Genomic DNA, 19,730 nt, shown 5'->3' on the forward strand with positions numbered 1-19,730 from the left:
AAATGGGGATTATATATGTGCTTTATTTGAGCTTTACACAAGTACAGTTTTTTGATTCCTAACCTCCAGGTGGTGGCTGGAGATCTCCTGCTATTACAACAGATCTCCAGGTGACAGAGATCAGTTTCCCTAGAGAAAATGACCACTTTGGAAGGTGGACTCTATGGCATTATACCCCATTGAAGGCCCTCCCCATTTCCTAATCCAGAGCTGGCAACCCTATTTAAGAGACAGGAAACTATACAGTGTATGTTTCTGTACAGATCTAGAATGCATAGGAACCGGGCCAGATCCACCCAGTAGAGAATACAAGGCAAATAGTATTCCAGGGAGCCCAGGATTATTTGCGTGCATAGAACAGAGAAAAGGGGCAGCCACTGGGAATAGGTTTCTTTTTCCTCAGCCTTTGGTTGATTATGTTATGGAATTGTTTGTGGATTTTTAAAATCTTGCTTTGTCCAGCCCTTTGTTGCCCAGCCTTGTATAAATTGTATGGTCTTTTATTTCCCTCCAGGTTTAGTATTATCCCATTACTGCTATTGTGGTTTTAGGCCTTTTATTACTTTTATTGCGGCGACTGTGGTTTTAGGAATATGGTCTGATTTATTTTTAGCGTGTTGTCTTAAATAAGCACATTATCTTTTAAATTATTGTCAGAAGTAATCTTGTATACGGATTACAAACAGGTGGATTAGAAGTATATCAAATAAACAAATTAATGAAGGAACACAATTATCATTTCCCCCCTGCCCCAAACTGTCGTTCCAAAGATCTGGAGTTGGAGAGAGCTCCCTGGTGTTCCTGGTTGCAGCATGGAACAGAGAAATGAAACGGTTGCAGGGAGGGCAACGACGGCCTTTTTTTTTTTTTTTTTTAGCCTGCCTTTATCTAAGACTTAATTTGGGTTAGAATGATAATTTAAAAATATACAATTAAAATCCCTACCGACTAACAAACATATGCATATGCAGTATGCAATGTCAAAAGCCCTCCCAAATAATTCTGCTTTGCAACGCTGCAGAATCTCAGCATAGTAGAAGCCTTCCTAACATCTTCAGGAAAGCTGATCCCTAAAATAGGAGCAGCCACTGAAAAGCCCCTGGATCTTGCAGTGACCATCCAAACTATGCTGCCTCAGAGGGTGGTGGAGTCCCCGTCTTTGGAGGTCTTAAGCAGAGGCTAGATGGCCATCTGTCAGGAGTGCTTTGATTGTGGGATCCTGCATGGCGGGGGGAGGGTTGGGATCACTGGGGATGTGGGAGTAGGTAGTTGTTAATTTCCTGCATTGTGCAGGGGGTTGGACTAGATGACCCTGGTGGTCCCTTCCAACTCTGTGATTCTATGATTCTGTGCTACAAGAAGGTAGTTTTTTCTTTGGGTCACTTAAAAGTTCCATCGTAAGCAGAATCTTACTCAAGCCTGCTCAATGGGCTTACTCCCAGCAAAGAGTCTTTAGGACTGCACTATAAATAGCTTGAGCTGGGCCTGCATAGGAAGAGGCTTTTATGGGAGTCCTTATGCTTCCCGAGGTAACATACAAACACATCCTTGGTTGGTTAGGATATCAAAGATAATTACTGGAAAGTTATGTTGTACATTGCAGGTGCTATGGAAATAATAATAAAACACTAACAAAGCATATGAAAGGTTATAATAAAAAAAAAGGTAAAGGTCCCCTGTGCATTCCTGACCCATGGGGTGACGTCACATCCCGACATTTCCTAGGCAGACTTTTGTTTTGCGAGGTGGTTTGCTATTGCCTTCCCCAGTCATCTTCCCTTTACCCCCAGCAAGCTGAGTACTCATTTTACCGACCTCGGAAGGATGGAAGGCTGAGTCAACCTTGAGCCGGCTACCTGAAACCAACTTCCGTAGGATCGAACTCAGGTCGTGAGCAGAGCTTTTGACTGCAGTACTGCACTGGCAAACCACCCCACAAACAAAGTCTGCCTTGGAAACGTCCGGATGTGACGTCACCCCATGGATCAGGAATGACGCGGTGCTTGCGCAGGGGACCTTTACCTTACCTACTGCAGCTTACTACTCTGCGCCATGGGGCAGCAAGGTTATAATAGCATCCTCTAATATAGTTAGAGATATATTAGATTTTATTTCTTGGTATCCAAAACTTATGAAAGGTTATAATAGCATCTTCTAATATAGTTATTTGAGATATATAAAATTTTATTTCTTGGTATGCATGATCTCTTTTATCATTCATTAAACTTGTTTTAAATGCAAGGAGTCTGACTGCTGGTGTGATATTCATGTCAGAAATCTGAAGTTCAGAGAATATTACTTCCCTTTGAAATGCAAAGCTAGTTTTGCTTTCATATAGATGACTTAGGAATCCACTTTCACTGCACAAGGTTGCAAATAGTCTAAATTTTACCCTGAAGGTGATGATCCATGTTTTCCCCTCTTTCCATTTACATATGGTTATAACAGGATTTAGTATGCCTGATGTCTGTTTAAGTGGAGGATTGGATCCAATGAACATTATTTGGATTCATCTTTGTGTGTGTGTGTGTGGGAGGGGTGTTTATACACATAAACATTAAAACTGTTTTGACTTTATAAAAATTGTCCAGAGTTGATTAGCAGTGCAATTGATTTAGACTGGAGTAACACTGCATAGGATTTCATTAAAAATAAAGGTTATTGAGATATTTAAAGGGATTGGATTATCATTTCATCCCAAACACTACAAATTATGATACTGTCACTGAAGCATGTGAGCACAGTAGTTCTGCAGAGCCTCTATTCATTTTAGTATGGCATAGGCAGGGAAACTGCTTCATGGATAACCCCCTGCCACCTCTTGGACAACACAACCATATGCTTTGTGTGAACTGGGAAAGAACATTATTATCACTCCTTTTGTCCTATAGACCATTTCCCTTCCACAACCCACTCCCCAACTAGATCTCAGAGTACTTTACTGTACAGACTATACACATACATATCTCTAAAAAAAATTTAAGAACTACTAAATAATATTATCGATTACTGCCTCTTTATGCACAATCCTAAGCAATTTCTGCTTAGAATGATACTGCTTAGGATGATACTGATAGGTAATGTAATGCAGGGCAGAATTCTGAATATACCATACTCAGACAGGATCTGCCCTTGCTCTTCTGGCTCTATTGACTCATTAGCCCATGCCCTTTTGCAATGCAGTTTTTACGAGGAACTTCGATCGCACTATATCTCCCCCCTTTTAATATACAAATCCAATGCCTCTGTGACTGACATAATGCCTTTTTTACTAAGTGATAGGGACCCCAAGGCTACATTGTCAGTGGCAAGATTTGTTTCAGTCCTTATATCCCTCCAACACTAGATATATGCTGCTCAAGATCAATTGATCAAGGAGCTTCTAAGGGATAAAAGGAAGGAAAGGATAGGTAATGAACCTGAGAAAACTGCCTAAAAACTACCCCAAGACTTGTCAGAACTGAAATGTGTTTTGCTTGATTTTATTTATGTCAAGCTCTAGGAGAAAGTTTCTAGGAGAAAGTCATACTGTTTGGGGCCAACAACAGAAAAGGGCCAAATCTGTACCCTCGTTAGACTTGAGCTCTTGGACTGATAGTATCCAGAGCACATACACAGACTTGACTAAAAATGGTCCCAAAAGGAACGTATACTATCTTAAACTACCATCTATGGCTTTCTAGAGATTCCTGTCTCATGCTTCAAATTACCTGCTATTGCCTTTTAACATAATTCACTAGTATTCACTACGTGCTTTGTGGGCTGCAGAAATTTGGGTGATTACTATTGGTCTAGTTGACAGATCCCTGTTAGAGAACAATTAATTTTATCCATCTAATACAGGGATTAACAGAAGTAGGTAATCGTTTTTAACAAGGAGACCTCCACATTTCTCTGGCGGTGGCCTTTTCTTCAAATGTAACCAAGAATAGGAGATACCAGTGTGAGAAGTTTGAAAGATCTGGGTTACATTGTTTGTGATGTTTGTTTATTGTACTTTGATGTATTTTTAAAAATTATCAACCTGCTTTGAACTCCAGAAAAGTGACCTGTAATAAATCAATTAAGTAAAGATTTGGTCCCAGTCAGTTACGTTGTAGTTCAGTCCATATATAATGGACATAATGTGTAGAGCTGCTCTTACTGGACAATGTGACTGTTTACAATGATCAACCGTATTATACCAACCACGTTTTCATGTGGGGGGGGGGGATCAGCCATACCATTAATCCAGTTAATGAAACTCTTTAAAACTTCAGAGCAATCCTAAGAGGGGTCCGGAGCCGCATAAGACCCTGTCTGAGCCTCCCCAGCAGGGTTCTCCTGGTGTAAGACTCCATGCCTGTGACCAGAGGGGCCTTCCCGGGGCATTCCAAACCCCTTTCGGCCTGAGAACGCCCCTTTGCAATGCAGGAGAGCTGCGCCAGCACAATAGCGGGCGTAGCTCCATGAAACTCCATGGAGGAGTTTCACGGGTATTTGATTTTCCCGGCATTTTTGCCTGTTTTTACCAGCCGGGAAGCCTCTTAGGAGGCGGCCCAGCTCTGCCATTCCCAGCCATTGGCTACCTATCACCCACCCCCCTTTGGATTGGGCTGCCCCTTGGATAAATGATTGGGATTGTGGTCTATAAGGCTGTGTATAACTTATTGTAAGTAGGGTCCTGTTATGTTATTTCTGTACCACTTCATGTGTCATGTTAATACTTATGCTATGCTTCCGTTCTTCCTGGTGGTTCCAGACTTCTAAAAACCTACTACATTGGTTATTGAGTGTCCCAATTTGTTGATTGTATTGACTCACTGTGTGTAATCTGCCTTGAGTCCTTGTGAGAAAGGCAGACTATAAATAATGTAAATAAATAAAGAAAATGTCAAAAACTTAATTGTTTCTCATTCTCATTAACTGTGTTTTTTATGTTTTAGAGACTTGAAGATAGAAAATCTCTTGCTAGATGAAGACAACAATATCAAGCTTATTGGTATGACATTTTATAGCCATTCTACTAACTGATGGTTCTATGGTATCATTGAAAATTCAAAAACACTCCCATGTGTTAATGTAATGATACCTCTTAGAAAATTTAGCAAGCAAAATGAAGATCCTCTTAGAGGAATCTTCTTAGCGGGCTTCTTCTTAGGAGAAAATGTTTCAGTAAATACCAACAAATAATAAACCCAAATGGAAACAAGACTGCTGACTTCAGTAAGACCTTCTGCCATGTAAAATTGGAGTAACAAAGGCCATTTGCTTTAATTCTATTGAAAACTATGCATAATGCAGCATATGACGGGGGAAATAGCCATTTTTAATTTATATGTTGAAAGTTTAACTGGTATGGCGGACAGTCGTTTTTCTGTTCCTGTGAATAGATAGTGTATCAAATGTATACCCTCACCACTTTTTCCATAGACAAATACATTATTTGGGCTCCTTCCAGAAGCATAGTATTATTCAGAGTAGATAAATATTAACATGTATAATCCAAGCCAATGTGACCCTATTGCAAAACACAAGACTTCTTCATGTCTCTTGAGAAATAAGTCACAGTTCTGATCCTTATTGCCTTTTTCTTACACAACCCTTGTTAGCAGCTAGGCAAAAGCAGGAATTCTAGATCTTACCATTTTCTTATTTGGATTGTTCTCTCATATAGGTTTAAGGGCTTCTGTTTCCAGAGGCTTCTGCCTTTGCTGCTTTCAACGGGGATTCTTAGATCACGCAGCAAGAAGCAAAATACTGTTCTCTGTATGATAAGGTTACTCTGCTGCAAAATCAGAATTAAAGATTGATTGAGAAATATTTTATTAAAATTGTCAATGGCCCCTTGATTCTATAGCAGCCGTTATTCATGACATTCAGATCGTCATTTGTCCACATTCTGCATACATGGTAGATTACTCATCTCCTTTCACTATCTGTTAATAACTCCCATTAATGCTAACTGTGGGCATTGCAAGGAAAATATTCCCTTAGAAGAGAACATCTGCTTAAAGTTAATTTTGTGCCTACACGTTTTCTGCAGCATCAAGTCTGAATGCAAAGTGGAAGCCAGATAACTATTACTTCAAGAAAGGGGCTTCATTTCCTCAGAGGTAGCAAAAGTTTTACCTAAAATTAGGCCAGCAAATCAGTGAATGAGGCATACTACACAAAGCTGGTATATTCTTCTGGATGTTAAAAGGGTGTAGAATATTTAAGGGATTTAAAATATTATTTAAAATAATTACTTTGACCTTTAATTGTTTAGTTTTTCATTGAACTTACTAACCTTGGGAAAACGTGAGTGTATATGAGAAAAGGTGAGTCAAGATTATATTGAAGAATTATCATGAATCATTCATCAACAATCACTGGTTAGCTTAGTTTAGCAGCTAAGAGCAGATGGTTTGTAAAGTTCTGCTAACAACTGCAGGTGGGTTTAAAAGAATTCCTGTAATATCTTATTATTAGATGCTTGATCACTTAACAGAACGTAAAGCTAACATCAAAATACAGACACTGGCAGAAAGCATATATCCACAAGTAAAACTAGATGCTAAATTCAGAACTGTTCAATTTGCATAAGAAAAGTCACTTTGTAGTATGCGGTATGGAAAGAAGTTTAGATCTGTCTTGTAACAATGAAACAATCTTATCCGCAACTGTGATAATAATGAATGCAGCAGATTGTATTCATTTATGTGTCTCAAGTTGAACTGGGCTATTTAATACCCTTGGCTAACAAACTGGAACTTTTAAATAAGAGGGATCATTTCATTTTTTTTAATGCAATAATTAGGCTATAGCTTTAACTTTTTAATATAAGAGAATGGACTTGAGGCATTTAAGAATCCTTAAAATTATTACAAGACTCAACAGACAATTCTGGATTACCTACTCTGGCCTATTTAAATTCAGTGCCATTGAATTCAGTAAAGCAGTGCCTGTCTGCATAAGGGTTGCATCACTCCATCCTTATTTGTGGCATGTGCCACTGTAACAACCCTGATAGGGAGCATCACGTTAAGTATTGGTGTCATATGACTTAGGGGGCTCCTTCACGCTCTCTTGAAGTGTGGCATGAATTTGCTTGCATGGAGTTTCTGATCACATCTGATTCCATTTTTGGTGTCCTACCTAAACCATTCACTTCATGTGGTGATGCCATAATGGATTATGTGGGGGCATGTATCTATCCCATACTTATTTCTGATGGATCCTTCCTGGTTTCACCATCTCCAGAAGTGGGTGGAGTAGCATACTCAAAGAAGAGCACATTTTAGGGTTATTGCTGTGCTTTGATGCCAGGCTGCAATATGGCTTGATATATGCTACAAATAAACATATGGAAATGCAGAAGGTAAAGGTAAAGATACTCCCTTGTGCAAGCACTGGGGCAGTACTGACCCATGTGGTAATGTCATATCACAATGTTTACTAGGCAGACTATGTTTACAGGGTGGTTTGCCGTTGTCTTCCCCAGTCATCTTCCCTTTACCCCCAGCAAGCTGGGTACTCATTTTACTGACCTTGGCAGGATAGAAGGCTGAGTCAACCTTGAGCCAGCTACCTGAAACCGACTTCTGTCGGGATCAAACTCAGGTTGTGAGCAGAGCTTGGACTGCAGTACTGCAGGTTGTCCCTCTGCACCATGGGTAGAGTAGCACACTCAAAGAAAATCACATTTAAGGGCTATTGCTGTGCTTTGATGCCAGACTGCAATATGAATTGATATATGCTACAAACAAACACATGAAAATGTGCTAAGTAATAATTCCATTTCACAGCTAGGAGGTTAACAGGGACGTTATCCCATACTTCCTTAATTTGACACCATCATTTTAGCATCTAGAGAGTTTTTATCATATATACTACTGTAAATTTTAATTTTGTTTTTAAAAGTTTTATGTTAACAACTGTGAAAGTTAATTGATACCTTAATGTTATGCCCGTGTGCATGCCATCTGCCTGGTTCATTTGTGTAGAATATTGGTCAGATCCTTTTCATAACAGCTAGTATGGCCCTTCCTTACCCCACCAGGTCATCTTCTCAGTAGGCTGTTATTACACAACCAGGCAAGGGCCATCCAGCATGCCTTTACACAAAGGCAAGGTAATCAGTACTCCCTTGGGAGTATCTGTCACCTGATTCTTCCTCAGGGCCCTATGCATGGCTCTGCTCTTACTTTTTCCAGGTATTTCCTGTATATCAGATTCTTGGGGAAGAATGCACTGATAGCTGCTCCTAGGGGAGGGATAGTGCTGTGCTTCCAACAGAAGGACAGTGGCCTGATGAAGAGGCAGTATGTCATAGCAGGGGAGGTATATGTTAACTTCTCTGGGGCAGCTTCACATACTAAGAAGTCAGCAGGATTAAATCTAGAATGCATATCATCTGTTCTTCCTGTTCTTCCTTTTCTCACTAGCCAAGCAGAAGGTTATTCTATATGTTGACTTAGACGCTTGAGCTTACATTATAATCTTTGTTTTTAGGCATTACTCCAATTTCCTGTCTAAATTAATTGAAAATTAAATTTCTCTTGGATCCGCATGTGTCATTGTACATTTTTTAAAAGGGTCAATTAACAACCTTAAATGAAAGCAGCCTCTTTAAATGGAGAAGTCAGATTGCGGAAAACAGATATTTGGAGGTTCTTGTAGGTTATCCGGGCTGTGTAACCGTGGTCTTGGAATTTTCTTTCCTGACGTTTCGCCAGCAACTGTGGCAGGCATCTTCAGAGTAGTAACACTGAAGGACAGTGTTACTACTCTGAAGATGCCTGCCACAGTTGCTGGTGAAACGTCAGGAAAGAAAATTCCAAGACCACGGTTACACAGCCCGGATAACCTACAAGAACCAATGAACTCTGACCGTGAAAGCCTTCGACAAGATATTTGGAGGGTTTTGTTGTTCTATTGCAATGTTTAAAGGTGGGTTTTTTCCCCCCACAGACTTTGGCTTGAGCAACTGCGCAAGTATCTTGGGTTACTCTGATCCTTTCAGCACGCAATGTGGCAGTCCAGCCTACGCAGCACCAGAGCTTCTCGCAAGGAAAAAATATGGTCCCAAAATAGATGTTTGGTCCATGTGAGTGTCTGACTTTGAAAAACCTACTTGTTTGGATTTTTCCCCCTCCTCTGTCTTTTGACCTTTATGTTAGCAATAGCATGAAGTTCTAATTGGAATTGTTGCTAAAGAAGAGCATCCCACTTTGGAAAAGGGAGTATAGTGCTAGTGATTGTAATTGTTAGTGTTGTTATACTTGCTAAGAGTCTTCCAAGCTCAGATGATAAGTCCATTCTTTAGAGTGATTGCAATCTATTGTTTACAGTTTATTTTGACTATTAAAATTCTCAAACTGCAGGCTAAGGTTGATTCTGAGAGAGGGAGCAAAGGTTACCAAAGCGTGCTTCTGTGTTGCTGTGCTCAGTCAGGACTTAATAGAGCTCTGAATTCTTCTTGAAAATTGCACAATGCCCATCCCCAAAGGCAGGGTAGTGCTACTTGCTCTTTGAAAGCAACACCAGTTCAGAAAAGGCTAAATTTCTCTCTGCAATTTTCCTGTTGCTCCTTTGTTTACATCCTCTGCAACTATTTCTTGGGTTCTACAGCTTTCCAGTATGAATAGTTAATTGGCAGGTTTGCTGGGGGACAGGGTTAAGTATCAGTACTTCATGGATGAAGGAATTAAGTACTGCTTTTCACTTTACAGCCAAAGCTACTCTCATTACTATATAGAATTTTTTATTATTGTTATAGCACTATTACAAAATTGGAATAATTAAACATAAAAAATAAATCAACAGGACTACAAAGTGATATCACTTTATAGTCCTGTTGATTTATTTTTTATGTTTAATTATTGCAATTTTGTAATAGTGCTATAACAATAATAAAAATTCTATATATTAATGAGAGTAGCTTTGGCTGTAAAGTGAAAAGCAGTACTTAATTCCTTCATCCATGAAGTACTGATAATTAACTATTGAGTCATTCATGGATACTGTGACTAGTCTTTCGAGAAAACAAGCAGTGATCACTTATGCTTGAAGTGGAGGACAAGAAGGAAAAATTAAAGGAACTATAACCCTTAAAAACCTCAATAGCACTTTGACTGTTCGCACTGGACAGCCTGGAGCTGCAGTTGTACACCAGCATGGTGTAGTGGTTAAGAGCGGTGGACTCTAATCTGAAAAACCAGGTTTGATTCCATACTCCTCCACATGAAGCCTGCTGGGTGACCTTGGGCCAGTCACAGTTCTCTCAGAAAGTTCTCAGCCCCACCGACCTCACAAAATGCCTGTTGTGGGGAGAGGAAGGGACTGTGATTGTAAGCTGCTTTGAGACTACTTAAGGTAGAGAAAAGTGAGATATAAAAACAACTCTTCTACTACTCTCCATATTTTTTTGGATTGCCATAAGTCAGATCTACAAAAGATGGGGGGGATTCTGATATGCAATGGGTTGCCAACAATGTTGCCTGTATTCACTAAAAAATGGAGTAAACAAACTATGGTAATCTCAGAGTTAATGGATAGTATGGAAGCAAACAAGGACTCTGTATTCAGTGCACTGTGATGAAAGCAAGAGAAATGTTAGCTGAAGAAACTTAGAAAATGATTTCCTTTTGAAGGAAGTGACATGAGTTTTTCAGTGACTGTACAATGTGAGTCATAAGAATTTAGTGTGCCACCAGATAATGAAGTAGAATTGTTGGATGTGTTTCAGAGAATTTTCGGGCTGCCCTGTACTATTTGAATTCATTCCATTGATATCAGTTGGGTTAGAGCAGCGATGAGTTTTATCCCTCGGTTTTTGGATGTTTCTTTTTGCAAGCAGCTACTTTTGAGAGGGTTATTTTTGTTTAATTGCTGGAGCCCATCAATGCTGGAGAGAAAACCCAAAGCAGAACTGTCATACGGCTCCTTAATTGGTTTCTCCTATATAGGGTCATCCATCCACAGCAAGCTGGAGCTGCAGAATTAAGGAGCTCTTACTGTGCCATTAATTCAGACCAAGGGAATGCCACTGTTCTTCTATATGTCCTTTAACCTGCATCAATAAATTTAAGAAAAATATACTGTTTAATGTATGGCATTTTCCTCTATAGTAGAGGCTATACCTTATAACGTACTGATTTGGTCCTTCTGTTTTTCACTGCTGAGCGCATGGAAGCTGTACAGTGTGAGAGTCAATACCCGAGGCAACCTCTGTACACATAAGTGCAGCCAAGAGATGTCAACACCTCTTTAAACTGAGAACCATGTCTTTCACCAGCATCCATGTTAGATAATTTGGACAGAAAGTGCAAATCTCTTTTTTCACTCCTTTGCATTATGTAGCATCTAAAGCCAGTCTTTGCTCCCAAGGTGGATTCATATAAATCTGCCTTATACCGAACTGCACCATCAATCCATCTAGCCCAGTATTGTCTGCTTCGTCTTGCAGCAGTTTTCCAGACATCCAGGCTGAGAAATGTCTCTCCCAGCACCAGCTTCCTGAGATCCTTTTAATTGGAAATGCTGGGGATTAAACCTGGGACATTCTGCAGGCAAAATGGGTGCTCTGCTACCAGAATGGGTGCTCTACTGATCCACAGCCCTCCACCGTAATTTTTCTGTGTTTGGCCAGCCAAATAGAATCTGGTTTTCAAAGTACGTTTCTCACAATGTGTTGAGATAAATAAGCAGAAAAGTGTTCAAATTAACGAGATAGCATGGTCTACAGTAACAAAGGCAGCAAGTAAATCCAGTAGGAGTAACAAACAGGCATGACTTTTGTCTGTATTCAGATTGAGATCATAAAGCCACCTGTGCCATCTCTGTTCTCTGCCTCTGGAGAACAATGTAAGCCATTTGCTGATGCCATTGGGGAGAAAGGTAGGGTATAAATTAGCCTGACCTGAAGCCAGACTGAAAAGAGTCAAGAGTGCAAGAAGGCCACCACTGCTCCCTCCCTCACATGAAGCTGCCTTATACTGAATTAAATCATTGGTCCATCAGAGTCAGTATTGTCTACTAAGACTGGTAACAGCTCTCCAGGGTCTCAGGCAGACAGAGATGTTTCACATTACCTACTACCTGATCCTTCTAATTGGAGATTGAACCTGGGATTTCCTGTATGCCAAGCAGATGCTCTTCCACTGAGCCATGGCCCCTCTCCAGAAAGGGCAAATTAGGAACAGAGTGATTACTGGCCACATCACTTTTCTGTAGGGATGATTTTTTAAGTTGGAGTTGGATGACTGCCTTTTTGAATGGCAAGGGAATGTGCCCTGAGTTAGTGACTGATTTATGATGGACCTCAATGACTCATTTATGTGGTCATTGACCAGTGGAACTTCTGGTGGAATATCTCTGCATGTTTCAGTTTTTTCCCCACTACTCCTCTTTTCCAGTGGTGTGAATATGTATGCAATGCTGACTGGAACACTGCCATTTACCGTGGAACCATTCAGTTTGAGAGCTTTATACCAGAAAATGGTCGACAAAGAAATGAATCCCCTCCCCACTCAGCTCTCCACAGGTAAATAATATATCACTTAAATACTGTTACATTTTTAGTCCATACAACCTTCACCATTAATTTTGTGGACCAGCCCTTTAGTTTCCTTTAGGCAACAGCTTTGGGCACACCTTTACTGGATCTGCTGACTGAACATGCTGTGACGAGTATTTACACACTTGCTACTTCACAATGTAAAATTGTTAGGAGTTTGTAGTGTTTTAAAAAATCAAATTATATGCAGACTTCCTCAAAGTTGAGCTGTGCAGGAGTAAATTCTATTGACCTAACTGGAATTTACAAAAATATTAGTCTGTCTTTCATGTGTTCCACTGAGATTTGTGGAACCATCCAGCTTTGGGTTAGTGGCTATTCTTGTCAAATCTTCTCCACTTGCACATTTCTAAACTTTAGTTTCTATCTTTTTTGGCCCTGGAGAATTAAACAAAGGCTCCGTTTTGGAGTTTGGTGCTGTTTATTCATATTCAGCAGTACCTGCATGAGGAACATTTTCTCGGGGAAAGTCCTTGTAGTAGAACTTCACAAGAGAGCTGGGATCCAGGAGACTTCCCAGAAGTTGCCATTTATGTTGATTAAAACATATTCAACATTCCAGGGATTATATATACAGGAGTATGTTAACTGCTATATGCCATACTAGAACTTCAGGCTTTGATTTCTATTGAAATTACTGGCAAATTCTTGCAGGCTTTAGAAAAAAAATAGCCTTTTGTATATGGAAGTCATAGTATCCCATTCTATGTTTAGTTTCAGTAGGAGGTAAGCACATACTGTAATGTGAACGCCTCTGAAATAATACATAAGAGTTATTTGTGGTGGCTTGTTTGGCCAGTTGGGCATTGGATGTTTGGAGCTATATAGTTATAAATCTGTTCCTTAATGAATCATTTATTGTTTACTTTAACTTAAGTAGTTTCAAACTAAATTGACTCTGTTGTTTATGACAACTATTGAAACTGGTCATTCGGTCAACGGAATACTTCAAATATTTGCATTTCAGTGGCCGAATGAAGTTAAACAGAAAGTTTCAGTATTTGTTTTGGTAGGGGTATTTTTTTTTTATCAAGAACAACATTGGGGCCAGAAAGAGTTAATTTTCATCCAGAAAAATACAATTGAAGCCCAATACAATGAAAGTAGTTTGTTTTGACAAACAGAGGTTTAATGTATCTCTGGACTTTTGGTCTTTATATCAGTAGACCACCAGAATTCTGCACTGTACTTCAGAAGTTTCACTTGCAGCATTAGACGATTGTGATCATCTCTAGGAAAACCTTTTGATTAATTGATTCTCCGGGGAGAATGGCACACTGTTTAAAAAGCAAATGCCCTCTGTGGCTGTTACTTGGCGACCACAACAGTATTGCCAGGTGAAGCCTTCTGTCAGTAAAAGGCAAGGGGGGGAAGGCATGAGCCCTTTCCAGAGTTGTCTTGACTTATGAGTGGGGACTTGTCAGGGCGAGGGCCGGCAGCAATCACTGGGTCTTCCATGACTCTCTCATGCCAGGTTGCTCACTACTGTTCAACAGTGGCCACAACGTGACAGCCAGTGTAGTGGTTAGAGTTTCAGACTAGTATCTGGAAGTCCCAGGTTCAAATTCCTACTCCTCCATAAAATCTTGCTGGGTGTCCTTGGGCCAGTCACACACATTCAACCTGGCCCACCTCACAGGACTGTTACAAAGATAAAGTGGAAGAGAATTATGTCAGCTGCTTTGGGTCCACGTTGTGGAGAAATACAGTGTAAAAATTTCTCTCTCTCTCTCTCTCTCCCTCGACCTCCTACAGCTTAACTTATTAGTTTTAAGCAGGCTACTAAAATATTTAAAAAGTAGACCACGTCGGCAAAAATTAATTTCAAGGTCATAAATTTTCTCAATTGAAAGACTGATAGATCTACTATTACCTTCTAATAAAACAAGTAATGTCTCTGCCTAATCTATATTTTGGAATAAAGGAACAATTAAAAGATTTCTAACCTCAATAAGATAGTTGCATTCAAAAGTCATGTGATAAGAGTATCTACAGTACCTGCATCACAGTCACATACTCTAATCAGAGCAGGGAATCTTAATACACATCCCTTGCAAGACTCTATATCAGGGTGTCAAACATAAGGCCCGAAGGCCCCTTGAGAGCTCTTATTGGGCCAGTTGAGGCAGCCACCCCACCACTCTCAATCTGGGCTGGCAAGGCATGACCCGCCCAACCAAGTGACATTTATGTCATATCCAGTCCTCATAATAATTGAGTTCGACAGATGGTAAGTCATCTAGATGGTAAGTCATTTAGGTGTGCCAACATAAAGGCGTGCTTATACCAAGGAACAGTCCAATGTGAAAAGTAGTCAGGAAGCTGGCGAGATAAAAAGATACTGACAAATCGGGTAGAACAAACACATTGTGCTCTACAGATTGTACTGTTGTCATTGTACATCAATAAACGTTTCTTAATCATGCTCATAGCTTCCTGTCTGATGGCTGATTGAGAATCTGAAGTCATTGCTCTACAAGTTTCTCCCAGTGGGAAGCATAAGAATCCCCCCGATCAGTCTTGGGTGTCAGAGTGTATAATTGTAAGTTTAGTTTAAAAAATAGCTGATGGGGGGCAAATGAATTGTAGTTCGGTAGGCACATGGAAAGGAGAAAATGAAGCGAGGAAAGGTGAGTATATGGGGGCTGCCAGGAGGAAGGAAGGAGGAAGTAGTGTGGGGAGAAGAATATGGGGAAGTAGTGTGGGGAGAAGAATATGGGGAAACCCTTGGAATACTTTGCAGGTTCCCCGCCATGCAACAGGGCCTAATCCGATGGCCAGCACTGCACAACTCAGCCAGACTTTTCCCAGGGAGAGGCTGCCAGGGGTAAGGAAGGAGGGGAAACTGAAGATGGGTTGTAGATATAAAGATAAACTTGCTGATGAGTGGGAAGGAGAGATGGAGGCTGGTAAATGGGAGAGGCTGTGGAGGCTTTCAGGGAAGGGAAAGAAGAAATAGCGGTAGAGTGGGAAATACGATTCTCCCCCCCCCCGCCTGCAAGTCCTCACAGGTCCACTGCTTGTTATGTTATATATATAAAAAAAAGGTAAAGGTCCCCTGTGCAAGCACCAGGTCATTCCTGACCCATGGGGTGATGTCACATCCCAACGTTTTACACTTTGTTTACGGGGTGGTTTGCCAGTGCCTTCCCCAGTCATCTTCCCTTTACCCCCAGCAAGCCAGGTACTCATTTTACCAACCTCGGAAGGATGGAAGGCTGAGTCAACCTTGAGCCTGCTGCCTGAAACCAACTTCCGTTGGGATCGAACTCAGGTTGTGAGCAGAGCTTGGACTGCAGCTTGCCACTCTGCGCCACGGGGCTCTTGTCTGCAGGCTTACGGTCTACAAGGCCAACACCATCAGGAAAAGGGAAGAGGCTCAAAGGGGTAAAGGACAGCAGAGATTAGATTACAGGCTTGGGAAATGAGATGTTTTCAAACACTTTTTCAGATACTTGTAAGGAGAAAGATGTGTGGATGACAGGAAGCAGGGAGTTACAAAGAAAATGAGGAGTGCAAGAGAGAGTACAGAGAAGTTAAACAGACGGAATAAATTTGAGGCTTTGCCAAGAGCAGACTGTTGGCAGAGTGATAATGATAAAGTAAATGAAGAGATAAGAAAGAAGCAAAAGTGAAGAAATTTATGAAAACAAAGTATTAACTTAAACTTGATCCACTAAGGAACAATGTCAGTGAAGATATCAACAAAGGAGAAACATAAATAAAACAAGATACAGGGGGGAGAAACTCCAAATTAAAAGCAGAATTAATAATTGAGAAGGTGAAGCTGAAAGGAAAGTAAACCAGAGGGAAGACAATTACAATAGTTTGGCTGGGAAAGAATTAGAATAAATTGATGACTGAGTGAGAAGAAAAAATAATTATATTTAACAGTACTTAAAAGCTGAAAATGCCAAGTTTCTATTAAAACATAATTAAAAATAAGAGAAAAAGAGGAATTAATGTTGTATATGAGACAGTCTCTTCCGCCTCAGACCAGTCCGAGGGGGAGTCAGCGCTCGACTCTCCCTCAGACGTCGCCAGGTTGCCGCAGGACACACCTTGCAGGCAGCCTCTGGCTTCTCTCCTCCCCGGCAGTCAGACTTCTCTGGCCTTATAAACCCTCCAGGCCAGAGAAGCTCCTCCCAAACTCCGCCCCATCCCTCCCCCTGGAAGTCCATATAAGGGCTGGCAGACTCCACCTCCCAGCCACGAGACGCCGGGCGAGGTCCGCGCCTGCTCCCTGCCCTAGCCCGCCCGCACATCAGCTGGGGAGCGGCGCGGTCCGCTACCGCCAACGCCCCGTTTGCGGCGGTCCGAGGGCGCGCTGTTCCCGTGGCTGCAGCAGTCAGACTTCCTCCTTTCCTGCCGGCTCCCAGGGCCGCTGGAGAAAAAGAAAGCATTGTTGGAGCGGCCCTGGATGGACCGTCAGTGAGTGAGGGGGCGGAGCCCAGGCCCGGGAGATGGGGGTGGGGGCCTCTCCCGGGACACACTGGACTCATCCAAAGCTTCAGTGCCAAGGGACATTAAGAATTTTCAAAGTAAAAGAGAAATAGGACAATAATTACCGTGCATTCCCGAGATTCGGTGTACGGGAACGGTGGGGAGAAGGCGCAGGCAAGCCGCCTCCTAAAGCGTTCCCCGTACGCCGAAAAAACAACTTTTCACTGCTTTTTTTTTGTTAAACGGGGCCTTTAGCCCCATAGAGAACAGCAAGGCTGCGCCTGATAAAAAGCAGGCACAGCAACGCTGTTCTTGGCACCAGCGTAATGGGGCGAAAGAGTACAGGAAGCTGCCTGCCAGCGGCTCCTCTCCCCAGTCTGCCCCAGGAACTCCCCGGGAATGCTCCCCCACACCGGCGCTGCAAGTCTCTGCTGTGGTCTGTGCCATGGGGAGACTGCGCTGGCGGAGGAGCGGCGCACAGCTCCGCGGCGCTCAGCCGATGACAGAACTGCCCTCGCCGCCAGCGTAAGTGCATCTTGTGCTGCTGTGATTACACGCACTTACGCTGGCAGTGAGGTTACACCTCCTCCTAAGAGGAATCGACCCCCAACCTCAGGAATGCACTGTTAGAGGAGAAGATAAGGTCAAGAGGAGGTTTCCTCTGAAAGATAGAAACTATAGCAAGTGTAGCAAATAAAGGTAAATACTAGGGTGGGGGGAGAAATCCGTTAAAAATATGAAATAGAAACAGAAGAATAGTGGGAGTAAGAAATAGATGTGTTACAAAATCTTGGAGCAATCAACAAGGCTCTACAAAAAGGCATACACTTTTTTTGGAAACTAGGTGTTCATCTGCCCTTTGGATTTGTGATCCATTCTGCAGCCATATTAGCTTTGAGTACACTATATGCATGGGCAAGACCACTGTCAAAGCAGGATTCACTTGTGAGACATATTTTCTACTCAAAGTAGTAAATGTTTTGTTGTTCTATTATTTACACAGTGCCTTATTCTCAAAAACATTTCTACATTTAAATATCATTTTACCCACTCATTCACATCCCTGATGGGAGCAATGGCCAACATAGTTCATTTTTAAGATTGATGTGTATGGCATTTGTACCTTTGTCCTGGACTTTAGCGTGAAGATCTGTTACATTGAGGTGGCAGGGGGAGATTCGTGAAAGAACTCTTGGGGAAAAGAAGTTTTCAGAAACGAAACTGGTCATGGTCACTCGCCATACTACAGTTTTATTGACAGGACTGTGGCCTGTAGCAGCAGAACATTTCCTTAATAAAACCCCAACTGTGGGGTAGGTTTCCACGCCTGGACCTTTTTTCAGCTGCTGTAGGATCCCTTCTCCATTCAGCTATAAGCAGAATTGAAATGGAAGCTCCATGCGGTACTTAATAGAGCTTTGAATCATAAAAATCAATCCCTGTGGGCAACATGTGTTTATTCAAGTGTCCAAAAAGATCACCGCAAGTCAGTTCTTTTAAAAAAGAAAAGGAGCACAGAAAAACCCTGTGATGTAAAGGATTGCCAGAGCGGCGTCATCAGAATTGTCTGTTCAAACGGAGTGAACAAGTAATGGCAGTTCCGACGGCTAATGTGGAATCACCCATAGGCTGGATTTATATCCACATCTGTATAGACCTAAGCCTGTCAAAACTAGTGGTATTTTTCTTCCCTCATCATGGTTATGCTCACAGGAGAGAAAAATGAAAAACTGTAACTCTGGAGATGACCTTTAGTTATTTTGCACATATGACAGGAAACCGTTCTGGAATCTGGAATGATGTGGTTACATCTTAAAACACTTACGCCTTAATAAACACATGCTGGCTACTCAATTGGCTCTGAACAGTGGTTCCACATTTTGCCAGAATGGCTTCAGGAGGTGGATAGCACATCTGTTCCATGTTTAGCATAGAACAAGTGTTTCCAGCTGTCATGAAACTGACCCAGGAAAGGGAAGAGAAAGTTAACTTGAACAGATTCTGTGACGTATGACAGTTAAGAAACATTGTGGGGGTTTAGAACCTATATAAGGCTGATTTATATGAGACAGTTTTTGTACAGAAGTAGGATGCTGGAAACAAAAAACATATGCACATTGTCTGAAGTTGTATACAGACTGCCTTTTGGTACATCCCGTTAAAATAACATGATAAATAACCAAGATTGCTTCAGGGCCTCTTTCAAATGCCCCAAAATGCATGTATATTTGTTTTACATTTGAAGCAGTTTGTGTATATTTTACACTCCTAAAAGGGTTGCCAAAAAAGCTGATCTAGGAGGAGAAAACTATGGGGTTTGTCATTCTGGGGTTTCCAGTTTATTTACACAAGACGTCTGGGTAGGTCTGACATGAAGAGTCCTAGAAGGAACCTTTGGGGGGAACACTGCAGACTCTCAGCAGCTCCGTCCTCAGGTGTCATTCACGCACACAACATCATCTCATGTGAAGCATCCCTCAGAAACAAGATAGATGCCTAGAGAGAAAAAAATAGATTCCTCAGAATGCAGATAGAAGAATAAGGATCTGAATGCTTCCCCACCCCCATAAAGAAAATTTCCAGCATGTAGAACACTAGTGTATCAAAGAAGACCAGATCAGAACTCAGCTACATGATATACGAGCTTTCCACGTGCAGTTTTTTTGACGTGGGGGAGCATTCAGGTGTGCAAGCCCCCACCTGCATTTATGATACACTAAAAAAAATAATAACTTTAGGTCACCCC

General features: G+C 41.5%; 1 protein-coding gene across 1 annotated transcript in view; it reads left to right on the forward strand.

Annotated features, from left to right (window-relative positions):
* HUNK (hormonally up-regulated Neu-associated kinase) overlaps positions 1-19,730 on the forward strand; it is an 81,011-nt gene that overhangs the window by 40,746 nt on the left and 20,535 nt on the right. The window contains exons 3-5 of the mRNA XM_056858329.1: positions 4,926-4,981; positions 8,935-9,070; positions 12,381-12,508. Coding sequence (XP_056714307.1) covers positions 4,926-4,981; positions 8,935-9,070; positions 12,381-12,508 — 320 coding nt within the window. The remainder of the gene's footprint in view (positions 1-4,925; positions 4,982-8,934; positions 9,071-12,380; positions 12,509-19,730) is intronic.

This window comes from Euleptes europaea, chromosome 12, assembly GCF_029931775.1.
Source record: "Euleptes europaea isolate rEulEur1 chromosome 12, rEulEur1.hap1, whole genome shotgun sequence".
NCBI classification, from domain to species: Eukaryota; Metazoa; Chordata; class Lepidosauria; order Squamata; family Sphaerodactylidae; genus Euleptes; species Euleptes europaea.